Here is a 22,684-nt window from a genome sequence, read left to right as displayed (position 1 = left end):
ACAACATATTTGTTACGTTCGGATGACGTGTTTTTCAACAGACTATCGGCATTCCAATGGGAACGAATTGTGCCCCTCTTCTTGCCAACTTGTTTTTTTATTATTATGAGGCTGACTTCATACAGGAACTTCTTAGGAAGAAAGATAAGTTAGCAATATCCTTTAACTCTACTTTCCGCTATATAGATGATGTTCTTTCACTTAATAATTCAAAATTTGGTGATTATATATGTCGAACGCATCTCTCCCGTTGAACTAGAGAAAACGGATACAAAGGATACAGTTAAGTCGGCCTCATATCTTGACTTACATCTATAAATTGACAATGAGGGTCGATTGAAAACAAAACTTTACGATAAAAGAGATGATTTCAGCTTTATAATTGTGAACTTTCGATTTCTAAGTAGCAACATTCCAGCAGCACCTGCATACAGTGTATTTATCTCCTAATCGATACGATATTCCCGTGCTTGCATTTCCTATCATGATGTTCTTGATAGAGGGTTGTTGCTCACAAGGAAGCTATTAAATCAAGAGTTCCAAATGGGGAAGTAAAAATCATCCCTTCGTAAGTTTTACGGACGCCATCACGAGTTGGTTGACCGTTATGGAATAACCGTTTCACAAATGATATCGGATATGTTCCTTACGTCGTAACTACAATCCCCTTTCCTTTCATACATGTGACCTACCGAATTAGACTATTTACCGGATTTGTTATCTCATAAGTAACACGACGGGTGCCACATGTAGAACAGGATCTGCTTACCCTTCCGGTGCACCTGAGATCACTCCTAGTTTTTGGTAGGGTTCGTGTTGTTTATTCTTTAGTTTTCTATGATGTGTAATGTGTACTATTGTTTGTCTGTTTGTCCTTTCCATTTTCAACCATGGCGTTGTCAGTTTATTTTCGATTTATGAGTTTGACTCTCCCTCTGGTATCTTTCGTCCCTCTTTTATGCTCGTTTACACATTGTATTTCAAACATATTGGACAAAATTGTACCCCTGACAACATGTTTTTTTACTTTGACAATATTCTGACAACATTTTGGAAATGTTGTTTTATTTTTGTTTAGGCCACTTAGGTATATATAGTTTACCAGGCTTATAATTTAATACACCAGACGCGCATTTCGTCTACTCAAGACCCATCAGTGATGCTCAGATCAAAATAGTTATAAAGCCAAACAATTACAAAGTTTAAGAGCGTTGGGGACCAAAAATTCACAAAAGGTGTACCACATACGACTAAGGTAATTTTATTTTCATTATGCCAAAAAGAAAACCATTAATAAATGGCTACATCGTAATGAGCATTGCATGATTAATCCGTGTACAGATCTAGATATTCAAATGCCATATACATTTCTTTCTTAAAACAAGATATTCGAAAATACCACAAAAACGCGACAAAATACCCTACGCTGATTTTGAAGGGTTAGTGTCGTCTTCACGCATAGCTTGAGTAGTCTTATTTTCTTCGACATATATATATTTTTTTTGCATCCTGCGAATCGTCCCCACTTTTGAAAACTACATCATTTCTTAGAAAAGGAGGAGTTACGATCAGACCAGTGTTTTGTCCTCTTTAAGATGTTCACAAGTTAGACATTAGCCTGGAACAAAACGTATTTATAGTCTTTGCAAATATAAAGTTCAAAAAGTTCAAATCTTGGTATCCATAATGAGTTTATTTAAGTGTGTCTGTAGTATTTAATACCCCAGGTGTTGTAAAAATATCTTTGTGGATAAGTCCTTTGCTCATAATTAATTTTATCAAACCATGTGTGTAAAATGAACTTTTTAAAAAAAAACCCAGATGCTTCAATTTCGATTTGGTTACGATGTTATATACTAGGCATTTCTGATTTCAGCTGACCATATAAGTGAAGGCAACAGTAGTATACCGCTGTTCAATAATCAAAAATCCTTGAAGCGAGAACAAATCCGAGTTACAAATTTAAACCGAGGGAAACACATCATCTATAGAAGGAAAACAATAGAACATGAAATACTAGTATTTGATAAGAACTGCCATTTTCCTAAATAGGCACTGGACGTTTTAAAAAGCATTGGTAGGTTTAATATGGTTTCATGCCTGCAAAACCTCCTGTTAATATTATAATTTTCAAAATACCAATAAAAATGACATCACTACATGACAGGAATACAGTACAAAAACACTCAACAAAGAGAAGCACATAAACAAGTAATGAAGACAATAACAATCAAAACCAAGGAGTAAACAAAGACTCACAAAACCATATAAATAATAATTAAGAAACAACACGAACTCCACTAAAAACCGGGAGTGAAATCAGGTGCTCCGGAAGGGTAAGCATTTCCTGCACAGTATACGGCACCCGTCGTGTTATTTCTTTATTGAGTTCGGTAATGATGGAAGGTTATTATGATGGTGAAAGAATATCAGATATGATTTCTGACACACTTTTGTCATAATGGCCAATCAGCTCATGATGGCGACCGTAAACTTTCTTGAGTGATAGGAACATTATAACATGTAAACCGCAGAATAATAATTGACCCCCAAGAATTTACGAGAGCACACCAGAACACCACAAACCAAACGAAATATAAACTGCGCGGCGCCTGAATGAATCAATGCCACAAAAATTAACGTGTTTTGTTTACGTTTATATTAACACTGAAAACAAAATAGATTTGTTTAATTGACACGTACAAGAAGAGTAAATTGGGATTGGTTATTAGAAATTTGTAAACATAGATTACGGTTGTCATAAATTTTATTGTGATGTTGTCCATCTGTGTCAATATTGAGACACAGAACAAGGTATGAAACAGTCCACAGTAGTATCCTCCATGGGGTATATGAATTGCAAATAATGACTGAAACAATGGTTTTTCAGTGTTGAACCTAGCGATATTCTTTTTATGTTTGTCTCTTTTAGAAGGTTCTGAATGGACTCTGACCAATACGAGTACAAAACAAATAGGCCAGGAAGGGTCTACAATTATTACTCATTAGAATAATGCCTATCAACCCTTCAACATGTCCAAACTCAACAAAAATATTGTCGATAAAAAAGTCCAGCATTTTGATTGAATCAAACCTAGTGTATCTGAGAGAACATGCATAGTGGTTCTTCACATAATGAGAACTATTATAATCCTAAACATGAACATTGGAAAAAATGAATCTCATTTCGTATTTCAAAAATAGAACCACATCTGTAAAAAAAAGTTGCAGCTTGAAAACGGACCATCATACATATCAATGAAAGAAAAATGCTACTAATACTCCCTTCTTGAAATTTGAAACTCATTGTTTAATAGCTTCCTTGTGAGCAGAAATCTTAGTATCCACATCTGATTACGCCACCTCTAGAATAGGCAGTTTCAAAATAACTTTGGAGCCCGGCTTTGATTCTGATAAAATAGATGTTGATAATTTAGAAATAGGTTTCGTTGAGCACTTGGAAGACCCAGAAATATACCGTTGTTTGTAAGGACACGTATGTAGTTTATGTATCCAATTTAATGATGGAATATCCAGTTCTTCATCTGTGGTTGAAATTGCGAATCGATACCACACCTCCTTACTTGTATGATAATATAATGCAAAATATAAACGACAACATTACTCCAAGAACAGTGTGTTTTGCAACATACACAGATATATTTTGTTTTATATGTTAGGATTTTATATGTTATGTAAAGGCCGGATCTATAACAAAAATACAATATATATATATATATATATATATATTTATTTATCAAAAAACATACAATATCAAATCGTAGTTGGAATATCTTGGATAAATCACAGTGTTATCTGTATACATTTATATGCCATACATTGATAGAAGTCATTTTATAATTTAAAAAATGTCCAATATAATCAATTTTCGATGTGAAGGAAAGTGATTCCTTCAACACACTTTATTGAATTTAAGAATGCATAAAATCAAAGATACGCTTAAGGATGTTCATCTCTGAGGAGCCAATTTATATGATTAAGAAAGTAAACGAAGAAGAAAAAACATAATTTGGTGCACTTCATTATTTTGTTACGGCAATTTGAAAGTATCCCATTCTTAATGATCTTTCCATTTTTCATCAATTTTGGACCGTTTTGTCAACTTTGTCAATGTTTCTCTCTCTCTCTCTCTCTCTCTCTCTCTCTCTCTCTCTCTCTCTCTCTCTCTCTCTCTCTCTCTCTCTCTCTCTCTCTCTCTTCTCTCTCTCTCTCTCTCTCTCTCTCTCTCTCTCTCTCTCTCTCTCTTCTCTCTCCTCCTCTCTCTCTCTCTCTCTTTCTTTTGTGTTAAGAACAAGAGTAAATCATGTCGATTACTTTGTTATTAATGATTAAAAATACGAAATTCTCATTATGGGTAAAAATGTTTTTTTCATAGAAATAAGTTTGATTTAAATATTCATTTGACATTTAAAAAATTCAATGATATTTTGCTCTTATTTACATGTTTTGAAAATAATTCCCGACGTAGATGTCAACAAGACTGAAACATCAGAAAAGATGCATCCCATACATGTTTAAATATTACATTAACACAATAATAGTTGTCTCTACGTCAATTCAGTGTACACAATTAAAGATAAGATTGTTAATGATAAAAAAGGATTGTTAATGACTATTATTTAACTAAATACATTTTGAAATATTTCAAGTGACCAAAAAACTATTTAGAAAACAGTGTAGAATCTCTACCACAATACAACTGACAATTACTAGCAGTTAGTACATAATATAAAGATATGAAATGAAAATGGAAAGTTAAATATGACTTTATATACTACCATTTTTCTGTTGGCGTCTTGTTTGATTGTACTCTTGTTTGTATTATTTATCTGTAATGCTGTATGTTTACATAGTTTCGGTTACTGCATTCTAACTATTGTCACATTAACCTATAATTTCTGTTGCAGTTGCTTACTCAAATTTGTCAAAATGATGGAATTATGAACAACTGCTATGCAAGTTGGATATATATATGGGATATTAACTATATTATGATATAATTGAACGAGGTTCCATTCTTATATTTACAGATTTACCAAATAAGAAAATATAGGATATTTATATTGAGAACAAGGTAAAACGCAACACTTTAGGAGAAACTGTCTAGTGAAATAAGCGCAGTTTAATTCCACGTGAAATCAATTATTTTTACTTTATTTAGCTAAAATTGAAATGAAGATGTCAATTTCAAAGACGCTACCTATTAAAAAACATACCACATTTCAATCATTATAGTACATGCTCATCATAGTACAATCATTGTTATATAACTTTTTTGTATACTTCGATATCAACTATTATTTTCAAGGAATTAAATGATTTTTTTTCTTTTGAAAAACATAATGGTTTACACGAAGTACTAAACAAATAGCCAAACATAATGTTGATTGATTAAGATGACACAGCTAATAATTATATAATCTTGGGTTGCTTTGATGGACAGTTTTCATACGCAATGAAAGCACATAACGAAATTGAATGAATTCTCTTTCAGCCAGCAAAATAATATGAATTGAACAGAACACGAGTCAACATTATACAATTTACATAAAATTATTAACCAACTAAGTGCATTATTGGCAAAACTGACTGTTTATTAAAAAATACACATTTTCTGTAATGGCCCTGTTTTTCTGAAATGGCCCTGATTTTTCTGAAATGGCCCTGTTTTTCTGTAATGGCCCTGTTTTTTCTGTAATGGCCCTGTTTTTCTGTAATGGCCCTGTTTTTTTCTGTAATGGCCCTGTTTTTCTGTAATGGCCCTGTATTAATGCCCAGTTTGTCTGTATTAAGCCCTGTTAGGGTTTTTAATAAAGTTAATAAAACTAAGTTGTAAAGAGTATAATACCTTTTTATATTTTTTTTAATTTAGTAACCAGCATCCAACATTAAAGAACCATATAAAGGGATCACTGTTCATCCTGTTTTTAACACATATCTCTTTCAACTTAATATCTTGGATATTTGGTATATTTAAAGCTTTATAATGGTGAGGTACAAATTATTTTGTTCAAACTAAACTGTTATTAAAAGAGTAAGACAGTACATCAAGTTAGCAGCAACACATACACTTTTGTTCAGTTGGTTAATAAATGTATTAAGAAATGGGCGTTTTTATAATGGCTCTGTTATATGTCCTCGGTCAGTAATAATGGCCTCGGATGTCTGTTATAGCCCTCGGCGTTGCCTCGAGTCATTACAGACTTCCTCGACCATTATTACAGACCTTGGACATATAACAGGGCCATTATAAGAACACCCATTCATTAATACTATAATAATTATTGGGTACACCCTGATAACATTATTATATGTCTAAATTCATACACAATATGAGAAACAACTGTATTGCTGATACTTTTTTGTTTGAAAAAAATGGTGAAAACTAACTCTAAACTTGTCTTGTTTTGCCTCTATTGATAAGAAAAGATAATTTTATTAGCCTATCATAGTGCTCAAAATGTGAGCTATTCAATCAAAAGAAAAGAAAAAAAAACCCAACAACACAGCAAATGATTACAATGATTATTGTGTATTGTGTTTTAAATAGAAACTGAATTTTTATGCCAGTGCGTTTTTGAAACAGCTTTTTGATTGCTTACTGTGCAATGTATTGAAGATAAAATAAGTTTGAAATAGCTAAACTTGCAATATGTTACGATAATGATAGAAAATGATTAGTACACATCCATTCAAGTTCATATCTTCTCTTCCTATATAATTTCATTTTCTAAATCCAAAACTGGAGCACAGAAAACATTATTGCAATTTTAACATCTGCTTTGACTATGGTAATTTGCGTTTCTTTTCCTCCATAGCTGCCTTTTTCTTTATGTACTCCTCTAAATGAGCAACTGCATATTCCTTTAAATAAATGAAAACTTGCAGAAATATAGCATAATGTCAAGGTCATGCTTTTATACTCCTTATGATATGCTTATACTACTACCGTTTAAGGCGTACTGATGACATTTTGGTCTAGAGCGCTAAGTGCTTGAAAACATCGCACAAGTTTTCAATCTGTACCAAGTCAGGAATATGACAGTTGTTATTCGTTCGTTTGATACGTTTGGGCTTTTGATTTTAAAATTTGATAATAGACTTTCTCTTTTTGGAATTTCCCTGGAGTTCGGTATTTTTGTATTTTACTTTTAAGTAGCTACATGTAGAGATACTCTTTCGACTGCGTGGTGTTTTTAGCAGTGTTTCTGATTACTTCTTTTAACAGATCGTTCTGATTGTACGCTGTTTCAAACACTGTTTAAGATTAAAGAACAAACATGGTAACCACATCACATTTTTCGATATCATTATTGCTTGTGGTAAAATATCTAACTTAAAGGGCCAACGTGTGGTAGAATCGGTATAAATTCAAGCCTCCATGAATTATTTCTTCAGTGAAATAACAGACGTTCGGGGCATCGTCCTTTTTCTTTTTTCACAATGTTAAGACGAGTTTATCTATATTTTTTGTTTCTTTTAATTTGTACTTGTTTTCCCTTAAATTATGTATTCTTGCTTCAAACGTATGAAAAGAAGCATGGATGCATTTAATATCTTGCAATAAATTGAAATACCTTATGTATTTTAATTTATTAAAACATGTATTTTAATTTATCAAAATATGTATTTTAATTTATTAAAACATTTAAACGCCAGAAATAGAGAAGAAAAAAGAGGATACAATGCCACAGGTATTTGTGCGTAAAAGTGATGATTTATTGTGTAACTGTTCATTTAGATTTAAAATTATTTTTAAAATTAGAATTCGGCGTATTGTGTTTCGTAAGGACAACTTGATATTAAACGATTTAATTGCGTTTACTATCCATAATTTTTGATTTGTGAATACAATTCACTTCATTTCTCTAATTAAAACACAAATATTACCATTTAATTAAATATGGTTTCGACTTATTAATTTCGCGGAAAATACAGATAATACGCGTATATTCTAAAATATATTCGATTCTGATCATAACCATATGCGTATGGTTTAAACACTGACATGATCCGGACCATATTCACAAATATTTTACGAACAACGGAGTCTCGCTATACTCACCAAATATCCAAAAGAAATTTTCTCCCCTCTAATATACTGATCAACTCCCCATATTGTCCACACTAGATGTACAGCCAATTCACATATTTCTGTCTCATGTAATAATCTGTTTACATCGCTGATTGGTGGGTGTTTCATATTTGACCTTGCACTCAAATATGCTGTACAAATCTGTTTCTGTTATAGGAAGGACGAAGAACATTATTCAGAATTACATGTAAGGTGTAATGATTTTAGGATCGTGGTTTACTTCTTCTAAATGTTTAGATTCACTCTCAACTATGTGGTTTACCAGTATTTGTCGATTTCATAAGTGTTGGTAGACCACAATTATAAAAGTTTAATATAATTCAAGGTCTTCTATAAATAAATAAATGATTCAACAACATTTTGATATCTGTTCATTTATAAAAAAAATTCGATTGACATTTTTAGAAGTTAAAGAAGGGACTTTCATTTATACTCTGTACAAAAGATTTGTTTTGTAGTACTTGTTAACTTTTATGCTTCACTTATTTTATATGCATATTTATTAATTCCGAGTATTTTATCATCCAGTTTACATGGTATTTTTGGCTACCTATTTTCATATAAACAGAAGATATGTTTGTTTATAGAGACAAGACCACATCTGTGATATCGCGGGTCCGCGACTGAACTAAAGTATATAACTATGCGTAAGCCTTATCATAGTATTGGTATTGTCATCTAATAAAGTCATGCCGATTAAAAGATGCACAGTTTTCTCTGCTTTCAAAATCTTTCTGTTTGAACCCGTCGACCTGGAACTTATCAATTGGTAATATTAATTATTTGGAAAATAAAATGGAGTATTTTTTAATCAACAGCATTGTCCTAGGCCTATATTAGTTATAAATACTGTTTTACGTCATACCGGCTAACAAATTACGCCTTAATTTAGGTCCAGATTATAATATTCGTATTGTCATCTTAGAAAGTCATACTGATTAAAATACTACAATAGGGAACAATGTGACAATGATTGAATTTAGTAGTGTCAACCCTGTGGTTATGACCCGTGTCTATAGGAAAATTCTAAATACACCGTATGCTTGGTGGTGCGCCTGTCAGATGTCGAACGTACAGATAAGGTAATAGGTAATATACTATTGGTATCGGTATCGCATTAGACCCGGAACTTGTTTATTATTGGCAATATTAATTAGGTGGACAACACAAGGGTCTGAAGTGGTGTAATTTTTAATCAACACCATTGTCCTATATATGAAGTTGAATTCTTTGATTTGTCGTTTTTACCCGATGACAGCTTACAAATTGGACCTCGTTATTTTAGTATTATAGATGTCATTGGCGAATATAAGTAAGAAGATTCTCAAAAAGAAAATAATAACAAATATCATTGACGACATAAAAATACTTCAGTTCACAGAATTATGAACACAGAACTGAAGATTGAGCAACTATCTCATAAAAGGAATTATCAATGAGGTAAGAAAAGACCAGAAGATTTAATTTTTCCGAATGTGTAATACTCACAAGTGTTAATATTTTTAAAATTTGAGAAGTAATTTTATCGGTTATAAGACATAGCACAATAACGGATTGATTTATTCCCTTTGTCTAATCCATAGAAATCAAAGACTCTAAATCATTGGTACACGTGAATTGACCAACAGTTACACGTTGCACCGAAAATGAAAGTTTTAAACAAACAAGTAGTTTATCCCACCACAGTAAAACACAATTAGACAATTTATTTTTCTTAAAGTAATAAGTAACATAACATCTTTCGATATAATATACATGTACTAAAATCACACAAAACGTTTAAGTGAATCAGCAAGTTAGAATATGTCTCTCAACACATTTCAATGTCACTATCACTGATCCGCTGTATAATAAAACAGATACGGTACCGTAGTTGTCTCTTTGTCATTTGCACCACAATGGTTTTATATCAATAACGGTAATGGAATAAAAGTTAAGAGAATATGATTATTCATTAATTGTTTATAATAGAAACACTCACTCGGATTTCTTCTTTAGGATAGTCCTCTTTGGTGAACTTAAAATATGGAGTGTCTGGTACATTCCGGTATTCAATACAACATTCAATAAACAGCATACTCAAATCGTGGGCTCTAGTATCAAATAGTAAAATATCTATTTCATCATAATAATAAATCAATGTAGACAGCAGTATACAAACACTGAACAAAAAAATTATGGAACATCAATTATTATACATTGCAATGATTATACAGATTCCAAGGCGCAACTTTCGAAAAATACATGCATCTCGAAAAATTTTAATCTCAATTTCCGACTGGAGAGGAAATGCGTTAACTTGTTTGCGAAGTCTATGCAGTCTACACCTTTTCTTTTAAAGAGAACGCGTTTATTTCAGTTTATTCCATATTGACAGATCTTTAATTGGTCTTTTTATATGAATATGATTTTGAATGAAAAGCATTTTCACCTGCAAAAAAGGTATACCAACCGGACAAAACTTCGCGTGCTTTTCCATAAATAATTATGTGTACAGCCATACATAATTTGATGTACAATCGGTTGTGATAAATAATTGTCATGACATCAATGTTCTATGTACTCTCTGGGAGTAAGAATGGAATAAAACAGTTACAGTCGTTTTCGGTAAATATGTGTTTTAATTAACTTTTCAAAAGCCGTTGGCCTTTGTGTATATCAGTTTTGCAAAAACTAATTAAACCACATATTTACTTAATCATAAGACAGTAATTGTATAGAAGTCTTTCAAAAGAATAAGACTTAGCACGAAAGTGTCTGATTGGAGGCTTATTCTTATAATGTAAAGTCACTTAAATCGAACTGTCGAAGATTGAACTCCAAGGATAAAATTTTACAGATGTCTCTTATTTTTTCTATTTTATTTTCAGAATATCATATAAAGTTAACAAAAAATCTTATTTACTCAATACGATATCTTTAATCCCATTATTAATTATGATATCGTATAAACTATTTGGGTGGTCTTACAGATTGAATAAAATATCTTGTTAAATAGTTTCCGAAGATAGTTTTGGTATAAAAAAGAAGATGTAGTAGTTTGGTAGTTTATCAAATATTTTATTTCGGTTGAGATGAGGAAAACAGTATCCGCGGGTAGGTTAATGCGGTTTCAAATATTTTTTTACAATTTTTGGTGATTGCATCGAAATCTCATCTATTACGTCATTTTCGAAACTATACGAATTTTGATTGGCTAAATCGGACGTTGGGAGAATTTGCTATAGAGTGGTGATTTTTTGGCTTCACCGAGGTCAAAGATTTATCAACTTGTTGTTTTTCGACAACGGCATTGCGACATTAACAATATCTTCATACATGATCATTGTTCCCTTGAACACTTACAGTTTTAAGTAAGAAAATCGCCAAAACTAAGATTCATCAACGTCAATGTTTAGCTTGTCACGTCACAGTCATTATTATCAGCTGTTGAGCACCTTGTCACAGAAGTCGGCACATGGAAATCACAATGGAAAGGTGGATTTAGCATACATTTTGAGGTAAATACGTTGTAAATTGTAACTCTTTATCACCGGTACCCATTTCTTCTTATTGAATTTGTTGAAGTGAATCAAAACATTTATAATTCGTCATTTATTTGGATAACCGACGACGAAAACCGTTGACCTATGAATCAATCAACGAATCAATAAAGTTAGCTAAATGGAAACAATGCTCGGAGAAAGATTGTTTTAATATTAGTTTTATTAGACTTGATTTTCCCCAAGCTAACTGTTACATAATAATTACACCCCCCCCCTTAATTTCCCCTTGGTTTAGTGTATGCAATAAATTAAAACTATTCATTTTTACTTTGGTAGTAAATTAAGGGGTGCACCCCCTATATTATCATACCCAGTCTACCTATCCTTAAGCTTAGTCATTTTTTGTTTATACTTTTATACACCACCTACGCAAATGAACAGTGTTGGTGTTTTTACATTTTAAACAGAGAATGACATTGTTTCAATTCAGAATTATTTTTTTTCATTGTGATTTAAGCATAAATTTTATTAAAATAAAACATGGATTTGTTTCACAAATAGTATTTATATATCCATTGTCATTTCTAAGTTTATAAAAAATACCAGAATTTATAAATGCATGTTCAAACAAATAAAATGTACTATTATTAAAGTTATATTTCAGTTATCAGGCTACTGAGATTTTACAAAATGAGAGAATTTGCTCATCTCAGTTAATATATTATCCAATTTAATTTTTAGTAATAGACATGAAAATTTTAAATTGATCACCACTTTCATTCAATTGACATAAAGACTATTGATTACTTGTAGGATTTGCTAATCCAAATAAGTGACTTTAAAAGGTGTCAATCTACATTGATGTAAATATTTCAATATCATACAGATTAAATACCTAACAGTTTTTTTTAAGTATCTCCTTTATTGCCTATTTCCTACATGTTTAACAAAAAACTTTTGGTGTGTTTATTGCTTTAAAGTTTTGACTATGCAATTTTATATTTGTCTTTTGCAGAATTTGTATTCACTGTTTTTTTTACTGCTTCCAAGTCAGTTGACATGTAGGAAGTCTGCATTTTGATGTAAGCATTCAAATATTATATTATTGTTACTGACACTTTTATATTTTTTAGTCACATGAAGTGATATGAAAGCTATTTTAAGATTAATTGCTTATGAGTTTAGATTACTCTGTCTATAATATTTATGTGTTAAGAAAGTAAACAAGCATGGCAATTATTTTATTACAAACATGTAAGTTTACTATTAGTTTTACCAACCACTGCTGATACTAAGGGCTATAGCTATTAAGCTTACTAAAATTTGATTATATTGAAGTTCTCTTTTTGTATCAGAATAAGAATATAAATAAGATGATTGTTATGTTCAAAATATTAATAACAGGGCACATTAAGAGCATATTATTATATAAATCAAGTTCAATGATTGAAGTAATAGATATTATGCATATATATAGCAATGGGGCTTATAAATTAATTATATTGTGTATAATAATATCATTTTTTTTGCAGGATTTTAAGATGAAGGAGAAACAATGGCTACTTCCAATACAATAGCACAATTGATAAAATGAATAAGACACAAGGACTGCACTTTTCATTCTAAGGAAGATCAACAAATGATACCCAAACAAGGATATTATTTTCATATCAGATTCCTGTACATGAGATATAAAGAGAAAATTCATTTTTCTGAAAAGACAACTCTTTACTTATACATATGTGTGACAAAATTAATGGAATCAAGACTGTTTTAACTGTGCTAAAAGGAATACAAATTAGAAGTTAATTGACTGTATTAAAAAAAAGTGAGAAAAAATTTACTGTATGAAAAAGCAGGTTCAGGAAAAGGAAATATATTGAAATGAATGAATAACTAACTGCAATGATTCTGGAACATGTGTTAGTTCATGATCAAACAAAGGAAAAATTTATAAGAAAGTGGAATACATATGTGATATTGTGTCCTAATTATGATCACTGAGGAGAGGATGTTTCACAGAACTTTTACTTCATAAATGTGTCACTGTGTACAAATTGAGATTTCATTCAGTGGATAAATTATATTTAGCTGTGCTCCATGGAATATTAAAATCAAAATCATTAATAGTGTTTATTAATAATAATGTGAAACAAAAGCAAAAGTGTTAGGAATGATGAAATGTTTTCACATACAAATTAGCATATAGATTCATCAATAGGAACACTCATTCCCTAATTTCAATGATTGTGAAACATGTTTTATAACAAAAACAAAAAAAATCTATGTTATTTGGTTATGATGGTAAGTTGTGACACATTGAAAAACATACCACATGAAGTAAAATAAGTCATGTTAGCTGCATTTAATACACAATTTCAAATCAATCAATCAGTGAATGTATATTTTAAATTACTTGGGTTAAATGAAAAACTTTAAGGTTTTCAGACACTGATCATATATATATATTCCCTTACAAAAACATTCACACCCCCTTTTCAGAAAGTACCAAATAATGCTTATTGAGGAGCAATTATCAATATTAATTCAATTATCTAATTACATGAAGCTTTAACTGATGATAAATATTATAATAACTTTTCTTATTCAGTTCAACATGATTTAAACTGATGTCTGCTAGTTTTATGCTGTTTTATCCTTAAAAATAAACACCTCATTGATGGTTATCATTGCAATTATAAAAGATAATATATTATATTGATATTAATAAAATATAGATAATCAAAACAGTTGTCCAAGTTCATGATTTTTCTAATTTATACAGATTTAGGCCACAGATTCATTAATTGGGATCTGAACTGGGGGGGTGAGGGGGTTGTCAATTAGTTGCTATGAGAATTTTTCTCTATTATTTTTATTCAAATAGCATCTTTTCTTTACCCTGCAAAATTATTATTATATATTCTTTAAATAAACTTTACACCCTATATATACCTATATTTCTGTTTCCTGTACCTTAAAAAGAGATAACAGCTAATTTCCTAAAGCATGTAGAGCAAGACTTAGGTTACCTTGCTTGCTTTGTTTGTATATTGTACAATAATAATTTAGATAACATCCAATTGAATTTCACTATAATATTTACAGGTTTAAGTTTGCCTATATTTATTGTTTGAAGATGACAATCTTAAGTGCTTTAAGCTTTAAGCCTGGGTAAATATTTATACAAACAAGACAAGCAAGTCAACCAAAGTTTTACTCTACAAGCTTTAGGAAATTAGCTGTAAAAGAAAATATTCTGCAAATTTATAAGTTACAGAGATAATGGTACTTATATACATACATAGAATAAATACATATTTTGGAGTTTTAAGTATTCTTGAATGAGACACAGAATATTCATTGAATGTGTACATGGTGTATAAAGGGTATGTGTGAAAAAAATGTTGCAGTATTTAAAATATAATTAAATTTCCATTAGCTCTTGCACTATCATATTTGGTATAAATTGATTTAATAGTCCCATACTTACTGACCATGGCACCATAAGTTTTTTTGTTCTGAAATCATCATCTATTTTTCTTAAAGTATGTTTTCTATCAGCATGTGGTAATTAAATTTATTGAGAGAGAGAAAAAGCAGGTTCAATAACAAACTTAGCAAGTCTGAAATTAAAAGTAAACAAATGCAGACCAGTTAATAAATATTTATTCATAATCCTACTTGCAAATGCCTTCGATACTGAAACAAACCCAGGGCCTAGAAGTCCTAGATGGCCATGTGGTACTTGTAACAAAGCAGTTACCTGGAAGCACAAAGCTGTATGTTGTGACAGCTGTGATACCTGGTTCCATATTAACTGTCAAGGTATACACTCAAATATTTACAAATTTATGGATGCAAGCAACATCTCGTGGGAGTGCTTACAATGTGGTATGCCAAATTTTTCAACATCATTATTCAACTCCACATACTCAATAGATACAGAAAATCAGTATTCTGATCTTAGTAAATGCTCAGACTTGAGCAGCCCAGGTGTACCAAATGCAACATCATCACCTATAGAATTACCGGTACATAAAAACAACAAGGGTTCACAACAGAAAAAGCAAAAATCCAAAATAAGAAAACCAATACGAGTAATCAATGTAAATTTCCAATCACTTTGCAATAAAAAACCTGATCTACTTGAAATAATCAATTCATGTAAACCAGACATTATCATTGGTACAGAGACATGGCTAGACAAGTCAATACCATCAACTGACTTTTTTCCTAGCAACTTGTACAATGTATACAGAAATGATAGACCAACAAACAACAAAAATCAAAGCCATGGTGGTGTTCTAATAGCTATCACCAAAGAGTTTATTAGTTCTGAAATTGTAGAACTAAAACAGATTGTGAAATAGTATGGGCAGAAATAAACATCTCTGGCACAAAAAAGATCTGTGTTGGTAGTTACTATAGACCCCCATCAGATAAAGGTACATCTCTGGAACAACTCAACATCTCCTTAAATAGACTAGATAATACAACAACCACAAATATATGGTTAGGAGGGGACTTTAATCTTGGACACATAGACTGGTCAATACCAGCATTCATCTTAGGCAAACCAGATGCTAAACAACATCAGCTGTTACTAGACATAATATCAAATCATAACTTGCACCAAGCCACAGACAAACCAACACGTAAAGACAGAATATTAGATCTCATTCTTGTAAACAATCCAACTAGTATAAACAAACTCAACACTTTACCACCTATTGGCTCAGCGGATCACGATATAGTTTATGTAGAAATGGACACCTGGCTTAAAAGAGTAAGAGAAACACCAAGAAAAATACTTAAATATAAAGAGGCAAACTGGAACAACATAAAAAATGATCTTACTACAACACTTAATACCATCAATAATATATATGACTCGAGTGATGCAGATACACTATGGAACACCTTCAAAAACGATCTTCTCAAATCAATAGAGTCAAATGTACCTCAAAAAATGCTCACATACAAGCATAGACTACCATGGATAAACAACAACCTTAGGAAACTCATTAACAAGAAAAATAAGTGTTATAAAAACAGAAATAAAAATCCTTCCAAATACAAGAAACTAAAACAAACAGTTCAAAAAGAACAAAGGAAGGCATACTGGAACTACATAGAACAAATTATTTGTGATTTACCAATCAATGAACCGGACCAACATCAGTCCACAAACACAAAACCAAAAAAGCTATTTCAGTTCATCAAAAGCACTAGAAATGATAATACAGGAATTGCACCTCTGAAAAAAGAAGGTGTACTTGTTACAGACACTACTGAAAAAGCAGACATTCTTAACCAACAATTTCAGTCAGTATTTACTAAGGAACCACCATCTAATATTCCTGATAAGGGTCCAAGCCCATACACAAAAATGCCAGATATAAACATCACTACACCAGGTATAGAAAAATTGCTACATAAACTAAATCCACACAAAGCAAGTGGTCCAGATAACATCAGTGGACGTGTATTAAAAGAACTAAAAGCACAAATAGCACCCATACTTACCACCATATTTACCAAATCTCTGGAATCGGGAAAAACACCAAAAGACTGGAAACATGCAATTGTTGCACCAGCATTTAAAAAGGGTGAACGATACAAGGCTGAAAATTATAGACCAATTTCACTCACTTGTATTTGTTGTAAGTTGATGGAACATATAGTGACAAGTAACATCATGAACTATTTAGAGGCAAATAACATTCTTTACGACCTCCAACATGGTTTCCGAAAATCTAGATCATGCGAATCACAACTTATTCAATTTATACAAGAACTTCATAACAACAACAGTAAAAATATACAAACAGACCTCATTATTATGGATTTTGCCAAGGCCTTTGATAAGGTTCCCCACAAACGTCTACTCTATAAACTAAAATACTATGGCATTCGAGGCAACACTCTAAAATGGATTCAGGCTTTCCTATCAGACCGTACGCAAACAGTGGTAATAGATGGAATAACATCAAATACAGCATCAGTAACATCAGGTGTCCCCCAAGGAACTGTCCTTGGGCCTATACTCTTTTTAATATACATTAATGATTTTCCAGAATACCTGGAACACAGCAAACTACGACTCTTCGCTGATGACAGTATTATATACCGAGAAATAACATGTCAACAAGACTGCACAAATTTACAAAAAGATCTTAACGCAGCAGCGAAATGGGAGGCTGATTGGCTCATGGCCTTCCATCCTGGAAAATGCACTATCTTAACCATCACACAAAAAAAACAACCATTTAAACACGATTACATCCTTCATAACCATACTTTAGAACTAGTTACATCTGCAAAATATCTTGGCGTAACCCTACAGTCTAACTTAAAATGGAACATCCACTACAACAACATCGTATCAAATGCAAATAAATCTCTTGGCTTTCTTAGGCGAAACTTAAAAATTTCTAACTCCAGTATCAAATCCCGTGCTTACCAATCAATAGTGAGACCAAAACTCGAATATGCCTGTAGTCTATGGGATCCACACACAGCAGATTATAAAAATAAGCTAGAAATGGTACAGAGGCGTGCGGCCCGATATGTATGTAACAATTACCACAACACCAGTAGCGTTACATCCATGTTAAACGAACTACAATGGCCCTCACTCAGTGAGCGCCGCCTCAAAACCAGACTTATCATGTTCTACAAGGTCATCCATGGACTTATTGCAATCCCATCACTAGTCCTCATACCATCAGATACTAGAACAAGAAAATTACATACTCAAACATTTCGGCAAATATCCACCTCTAAAGACAGCTACAAATGGTCATTCTTTCCGCAAACTATCATTCAATGGAACATGTTGCCACAAGTTGTGGTAGCAAGTCAAACCATTGAAATTTACAGAGATCAGTTGACACCAACTGTTCTCCACAACATAATTTAATTCTATAAATAACAATGTACATATTTTTTAATCACTTGTTGTTTTCTTTCATGTAAATATCACCAAGTATTCTACTAAGTTAAAGATAAATTTTTGTTCATATTTTTTAATCATATACTCCGCGCATGCAACAGTTCGTAATCTTCAATAATAATGAAGCTGTAACTGTATATCAGAAGAAGAAGAAGAAGAAGAAGGACATTGAATATATATTTCAAGCTGTCATTTATATATGGTGTGATTGCCACTATGACCAACGACTGAATAATGTACAGTGTATGGGTCTGTATGATTTATGAAGAATGAGCAAGATTCATGATTTTATTGTACACTCTAAAAGTTTACACTGTTACAAGTGGCAAAACCCAAACATGAGAGGCACCTCACCTGACAAAATAGAATGCAAAGAGCTATCTGATTGATTGAGTGGTGTTTAACGACACTTCCCACACTGTTGTGCGAATACACGGAGGTCATTTTTTATTGGTAGATAAAGCTACAGTGTCCGTAGAAAAATTCAATACATAATTTTTTTGCCAAAAAATACCAAACAGAAAGAAAAGGGGCTTCATACCCCAAGCCGATGTGTAATTATAATCATTCTAATCTATTCTCCGAGTAATATATATATATTTAAATAGTTTGTTTCCTTTATTAAATATTTGGTTATGGAGAAGATGCAACAAAAAGTACATTTAAATAAAGATCAGCAATAATTTCCCGATGACTGAAATTTTTATTTCTGTTTACAGAATTACTTCCCTTTGAAAGTCACTTGTGCGTTTGTAAACAATGTCGGACACAAAAAATTGTGAAACACGTTAACTTTGACTCAAAAGTGCTAGCGTGTAGAAATGATGAATTTTTGGGTCAAGTTAACGTACAGAAAGCTGAATATTAATATTTTTCGAAAACTGCTACTCGGTTCATGTTGTTAATACCGTTTAAGTGTTAGACGTTGTAATATCTGAAGGTCAAAGTATTTTTGACACAATTCAGTCGAAAATCTCCGTTTATGTATTTAATCTTTTTATTCAAAGGATTAAGGAGGCGAGTAGCACTTTTCTAATACTTTGGTATATAAGCTATCCACAGATAACAATATTTAGAAAAACAAGACTGTCTACACGCTAGCACTTTTGAGTTTACTGTTTTCACGTTTATAAATAGATTTTGAGTGTCACGTGATAACCACGTGATAATTTGAGAATGTTATTTTTGAAAACGAAAATTTATATTGTCAACTTACTAGCAAAACTAAAAAATATAACAAATTACACTATAAATGAGTCAAAAAGTCTTTTTATTAAAAGTCGAAATTTAAGTATCATTTTTTCATTTTTTCGAAAATACAGCATTAACATACCCGCGTCATTCCTTTGTTTTCCTTTTTTCGTGTGCATATTTTGCTTTATTTCATGAATTGATACTACATTATAATTTCTTAATTATCTTAAAAGCATTTCTTATAAGCCGAGTACACAACTTTTTAATTGTTGAACACAATGAATGACAGCAATAACATTTAGGTTAAGATATACCAGCACCAAAATATTTACTGGTAAAATATATAAAAGGGCAAACACGAGTCTAATAAATTTTTTAAAATGGATGTATTGACCACAACCACCATTAATATAGCATGCGACGATAACATCACCCCCACCGCGACCACTCTTTCGCGAACATACTTACACACTTTATAATTTTAAACACTAGCAATGTAAAGTAGAAAATACCAAACCAGAATAATAAAGTGTACAGCATTCGCAAAAAAGCAATTTGACCTACAAACGGTGATCATAAACTATTGTCAAATTATTTTTTTTAAACTAAACAGATTTTTCTTAATTAATTAGTTACCTGTAGTTGTAGGCACTGTATTCAAAATCTATTAATTTCAAACTGGGTAGAAGGTCGGGTTCCTCTGTCAGGAGTAGAATATCTCCTAAAATTTAAATCTAGGTGTTGCCTTTTTGTGGTTAAGTAACCAAAAAAAAATTATTATTTAAAACTTTGCTTGGAAGCGCTATTGGTTACCGACCATGTTATTTTGTTGGTTTGAACGATATGTTGTGCCCCTTTTTATTTGCAGAGTTGATGCTGTTTCACAAAATAGTATGCCAATAACCAGTTTTGATCCTAACAATTTTGTTGTCTGCATGACTTAAAAAGTGTCATCCTGATTAGAATAATTTTTGTCGCATTCTGATGTTTGTCATACGTTAGTTATTGATATTCTTGGTTGATATTTGACGCATAAGTATTTAGATTATACATACACTAATTAACACACATGATATTGATAAACTCTTTGAGTTTCAATCTATGAATAATAATAAATCCCCTTAAAAACCGCGGGTTTAAACTTTTTTTATACCAGTTTTATGTAAAGAAAATGTTATCTCTGTCGAGCAAATTATTGTATCAATACTGTTATGATACATATTGTGTTAGTGAAATTGCTGTTTAAAATTAATTGCCAGACTGCAGTAATTGGAAATGAGATTAGAAAGTAGATGTGTTTACCTGCGGTCAAACCATTATGTGAAAATACAACTTCTGAATTTAAATCAGCAGTAGCATTTCTAAAATAAAAAGAAACTTTTTTGTGGAATAGAAAATATTAAAAGGAAATAAGATAATGATATCATTGTTTATAAAGTTCGTTATGCTTTATCCTGAAAAAGGTATCATTAAGGATGAGAACACTCGGTCAAGAATGTAAGTAGTTCAGAGGTTTCACATGTCTATCATCCACCGTGTATCATCAGTACACCGAATATAGGTACTAACCAAGCGGGCATGATCGATTTTTAACTTACAAGGTAACGAAGATCTTTGTTTTGCTTTATCAATATTCAATGTACATTTCTCAACATTTGAAATTCCTGCTCCCAAATAATTTTTGCATCGATTTTTTCCTATTCATAAAACAACTTTGATATTCAAATAAGAACAATTAACTTCTTCATGCGAAAATAGTTGTGAAAGTCAACACCCACTTTCAATTTCGATACAGTTGGTGAGACATTTACATGTTTTATCTGAAAGAAACCTAATACAGGGCAACAGTTATAGTTACCTATCATAAACAATGACAGTACAAAGAATAGATTGCGACAATATGATTCAGAGAGTCCAAAATGCATACACATATTACAATTTATAGGTCGCGGTCCTAGTTCATTTCAATGGGTTGTGACTGGGGAATCATTTGTGCTACACTTATCGTCAATCTTTTATCAAGTCTGGAGTCTTCGATCTCTTTTTAAATGACATGGGTTTTCCTTTATTCACAATCGTGCGGTTAGGGGGCTGCTCTGTTTTAAACGGTTACAGATTGATAGATATCTGTGATCTGAGACGTCTGACAATATATCGTTCTGTTTTGTCAATCCATTTCATACTGACCCTTAGTATATTGAGGCTTGATTTCAGATTTACTTATTAACCAACACTACGAAATCAATGATTGAATCAACAAAATATATTCATATATTATATCTGTCTCGCCTTGACAAAGTCGGGAGTGCGAGACTTTGGTTTGCTGTTTCCGGTGGAGTTAAGAACTATTTGTGGTGAACCACTCAATTCATACAACTCATTTGTGACCTAAATAATATTTAAAAGGCAAACATTTCACGTCTGCATACCAAAAATTGTAAGTATCCGGCTAAGTAGTTTGCGGTTGTGAATTTATTTCTTCGATATTTTAATTCTTGTTTTAGAGATTTTGTTTAATTTGTTTGCTTTTAATCGAAAAAAAATAGTTTGAGACGGTTGACGGAACTGCTAACCGTTCCGAGTACTTTATTTTATTCTAGATGTTGAGTGATTGAAGTTTTGCTGGATCGTTTTCATCTCTGTAGCATTTTCTAAAATTGCGTTTTAATTCTGTTTTTTATCCAAAGATGTTGCAGCTCTTTTGTTTCTCTCATTCCCTCAGTTATTTGTATATTTCTCGTGGTACTAGTATATTTTCTATATATAGCTTCTAACAAGATTTAACTTACTTTACATCCCTCAAATTTTGTTTAAAGTCAAATGAATCAATTGTTTTGATATCGTCAGTTATTTCAGTGGTTAACAGCCAACTGAAATAGATAAACCAAAATTTCAACATAACGAAATAAGGCATTACGGTCTAGACCACCA

At 31.7% G+C, this 22,684-nt stretch overlaps 1 protein-coding gene and 1 long non-coding RNA gene across 2 annotated transcripts in view; one reads left to right on the top strand and one right to left on the bottom strand.

The window, feature by feature from the left end:
- Window positions 1-10,070: 10,070 nt before the first annotated feature.
- Window positions 10,071-22,684, bottom strand: part of LOC139482978 (choline/ethanolamine kinase-like) — a 46,213-nt gene continuing 33,599 nt past the window's right edge. Inside the window, exons 7-10 of the mRNA XM_071267009.1 lie at window positions 22,543-22,623; window positions 21,056-21,114; window positions 20,390-20,474; window positions 10,071-10,209 (exon numbers count right to left, since the gene is read on the bottom strand). Coding sequence (XP_071123110.1) covers window positions 10,071-10,209; window positions 20,390-20,474; window positions 21,056-21,114; window positions 22,543-22,623 — 364 coding nt within the window. The remainder of the gene's footprint in view (window positions 10,210-20,389; window positions 20,475-21,055; window positions 21,115-22,542; window positions 22,624-22,684) is intronic.
- On the top strand, window positions 11,208-14,980 carry LOC139529996 (uncharacterized). The gene is made up of 3 exons (XR_011665937.1): window positions 11,208-11,616; window positions 12,617-12,683; window positions 13,134-14,980. It is a non-coding gene; the product is annotated as an uncharacterized lncRNA (long non-coding RNA).

The sequence above is a fragment of the Mytilus edulis genome, chromosome 7 (genome assembly GCF_963676685.1).
Source record: "Mytilus edulis chromosome 7, xbMytEdul2.2, whole genome shotgun sequence".
NCBI lineage: Eukaryota > Metazoa > Mollusca > Bivalvia > Mytilida > Mytilidae > Mytilus > Mytilus edulis.
The sequence above is the reverse complement of the archived record's forward strand: the minus strand, read 5'-3'. Positions and strand labels throughout refer to the sequence as shown.